This window comes from Cyprinodon variegatus, unplaced genomic scaffold, assembly GCF_000732505.1.
Source record: "Cyprinodon variegatus isolate N-32 unplaced genomic scaffold, C_variegatus-1.0 Scaffold599, whole genome shotgun sequence".
NCBI classification, from domain to species: Eukaryota; Metazoa; Chordata; class Actinopteri; order Cyprinodontiformes; family Cyprinodontidae; genus Cyprinodon; species Cyprinodon variegatus.
Genome location: NW_015151052.1, coordinates 510,707 through 513,947, shown reverse-complemented (window position 1 = coordinate 513,947; position 3,241 = coordinate 510,707). Strand labels below are relative to the sequence as shown.

Below are 3,241 nucleotides of genomic sequence, written 5' to 3'. Positions count from 1 at the left end.
TTTTAAAGGGACCTCTACAAGGAAACCAAGAAAGTGTCTCAGCTGCAGAGTAATGATGATCCAAAAAATATTTCTAAGCTTTTTCATTATCTATCTTCAGTCTCTTTTTATGTGTTTTATATGGTATATAAAAATAGGTTGTTTAATCTATATAAGCTTACAGTAAACTAATGTCAAATTTTACTTTATGCATATTTCTTTTAAAAAAAAACTACTTCCATTAACTAAAATTACTCACCGAGCTGTTTCATCAGAGCTAAGGGCAGGATGATGCTGGCAGAGACCATGATGACCAGGTAGTTTCCATTCAAGTACCACAGACTGTTTAGAGAGAAGTCAAGTTTACTTTGGTGACAAATTCCACTGAGAGACAAAGGGACAGAAAGACTCATATGAATGTGCAGGATGACAAACCGCTAGTAAAATAGATTAGTTATCGGTAACTATGAAGCATTTGCTAACAGGGAAAACTTTAAAAATATTCTCAGCTCAAAGGCTGTGGAAAAAATGTGCGTGCTTCTGTTGCTATCATCAAAAGTACTGGAATAGAGCATTACATAACTGAGCCAACGAAAAGCTAAAAATATTCAGAAAGTATGTTAGTGTTGACATCTGTCTCGAATCTTAATCACTCATCCAAAGCCATAAAAAAACCAAGTGAAGAAAGCCTTATATAATGATCAACTACTTGAACTACTGGCTCTTCATTTATCAATTATCAATCATTTATCTTAGGCATCACTTCAATATCTGCTATATTTACTGAAAATTTTTGAAACCCATTAATATAACTATATTAGAAAAAGAACATAGTATAAATGGACAGAATGATAGTTTACATAAAAAAAACTTTGGCAAATGTTAAAAACAACAATTAATTGCAATACAGTGGTGCAATGAAAAACATGTGAGTCACACCTACGTGTTTCAGAACATTAAACACCAGTCAAAGACAAAACAAGTAAACACAAAATTACGTTTTTTAATGACCTGTTTATTATGAAGAGAGAAAAAAATGGCTTTTTCACACATGGTCACGGCGGTTTGTTCAGTCAATAAACCAAACAAACATTTAACTTTTTCTGCACCCATAGGTACACTTGTTTACAGTGAGATAAGTATACTTTCTTTCCATACAAAGAACAAGCTACAAGTATATATAAAATAGACACAAGCGTAAATAAAAGGATGACGTGCTCAATACTTTAGATTAAACTAATAAAAATAAAATACTTTTTTAAAATACTCCCACCTTTAAAACTAGATCAAGATTACATTAGGGCAACATAGGAAGAAGAGATAAAAAAGTAGGGGGAAAAAATGCTGGGACTATGCTAAAATGAGTTTCTGAAGCTAACGGCAACAGGAACAAAGCCAGTTTTATAACATTATTATATTTTTTATTATTTTGGGACCGCATTAGAGAGGCTTCAGCTTACTATGCAATGAATAAGACATGTCTTTCAAAATGGATCCAGACATTCTTTGTACCTCCCTGAAGAAAAAGGATTCTCTAAGGATTCCTGTCTGTTCTTGCCTGAGAGGCTGTCTTGTGTAGTCCCATGACATCAGTCTCTGCTCCCTCTGCTGCACTGGCAATCAAGTTTCAAGTTCCTATTACCGGGAATTGCTGCATCTGGGAAGGGCTTTATATATTTCAGTCTTTCCCAGTAGGTAACCACTGGATTCTTTCCCAGTAGGTAACCACTGGATTCTTGAAAGCTATTTTAGTGAGTAGTACATCCAGCATTCCTAGTTTTGACCTCCTGATCTCAATCTGTCTCCTTCCTGTTTTCTCCTGCCTGCCTTGCCCCTGTTGTATACTCCTGTTGGCTCCTAATCTCTTGCCCTGCCTCTCAACCAAATTTATTTCTACATCTGTCCCTCTGGAAGCCCATACCAGGTTAGTGTGCCTCTGCACCTGGATTACCCTCTCATCTGGCCCTTCAGTAAACCTCTGCAATGTGGACTGTTTCTCTATGCATGAGCACCCTTTGCCCTGCATGGCAGCATCATGATTTGGATCAGTCAATCAATTATCCAAATCATCCAAACTGCTGTACATCTGAAGAACAGAGTCGCTGGGATCAATCTTTGGTATCCAAAAAGATGGCTTTCATTCATTGCACCTTCAACATCACTGATTGGTTTTCTGGTACTATCCCTGCTCTCTTTTTTTAATAAATTCTTATGAGGCTTATTCCTTGTGTCAGCTGAATTATTGGTTTCCAGATTCTATCGAGAATTAACAGATTCTGGACTGAAGTTGCATCTTAGTAGCTTCTTTAACTGCTTCACAAATTGGTTAGCGCAATTCTTGTTTTAGAGAGAAATGTATGTTAGACTTAGACTTAGACAGATTTTATTTTGTCATTTTGTATATACAGGTGTAAACAAAAAGAAATTTCGTTAAGAACACTTCTCTAAACTATTTCATTTTTTTAAAGTGCAGCCTTGATAAGGTAACCAGCAGTGATAAAAACATTGTAAAAAAAAAACAGTAATGTAAACATATGACTGTATAGTTAGTTGTAACATTCAGTTTTAAGTTTAAGTTTTTTTATTACCCATTTTACAGAGCATTTAGTCTAATGGCAGTGGGGGAGACACTGTGCTGGAATCTGCTGGACCTGCATTGGATGCTTCGAAGTCTCTTCCTAGAGGGCAGCAGGGAGAACAGTCCATGGTGGGGGTGTGAGGGGTCATTTATGATGTTACGTGCTCTGGACATGGAGCGCTAGGATGAAATGTGTTTTATGGAGGGAAGAGGAGCCCTGATGATCTTATCTACTCTACTCACCATTCTTCTCACCTTCTTCCAGTCTGAGGCGCTGCAGCCTCCACACCACACAGTGAGACAGCTGGTCAGAACTCTCTCTATAATGCTTCTTTAGAAGGTGGTGAGGATGGGTGGGGGCAGGTGGGCTCTCCTCATCCTCTGCAAGAAGTACATGCAGTTCTGTGCCCTTTTGATCAGTGAGGTGGCGTTTACATTCCAGTTGATGGTGTCTGTGATGTGCACCCCCAGGAATTTGGTGCTGCTGACCATCTCTACAGCTGAGCTGTTGATGACCAGTGGAGCGTGGTTAGGCCAGTTCTTCCTGAAGTACAAGATGATCTCCTTCGTCTTCTCCACGTTCAGGATCAGGCTTTTATCTTTGGACCAGCCCACTAGCTGCTCCACCTCCTCTCTGTAGTTCCGGTCATTGTTGTCACTGATGAGGCCCACCACCGTGGTGCC

At 38.7% G+C, this 3,241-nt stretch overlaps 1 protein-coding gene across 1 annotated transcript in view; it reads right to left on the bottom strand.

The window, feature by feature from the left end:
• Positions 1 to 407, bottom strand: part of LOC107096107 (sodium-coupled neutral amino acid transporter 3-like) — a 9,960-nt gene extending 9,553 nt beyond the window's left edge. The window contains exon 1 of the mRNA XM_015392611.1: positions 239 to 407. Coding sequence (XP_015248097.1) covers positions 239 to 392 — 154 coding nt within the window. The 5' untranslated portion in view covers positions 393 to 407. The remainder of the gene's footprint in view (positions 1 to 238) is intronic.
• Positions 408 to 3,241: the final 2,834 nt, after the last annotated feature.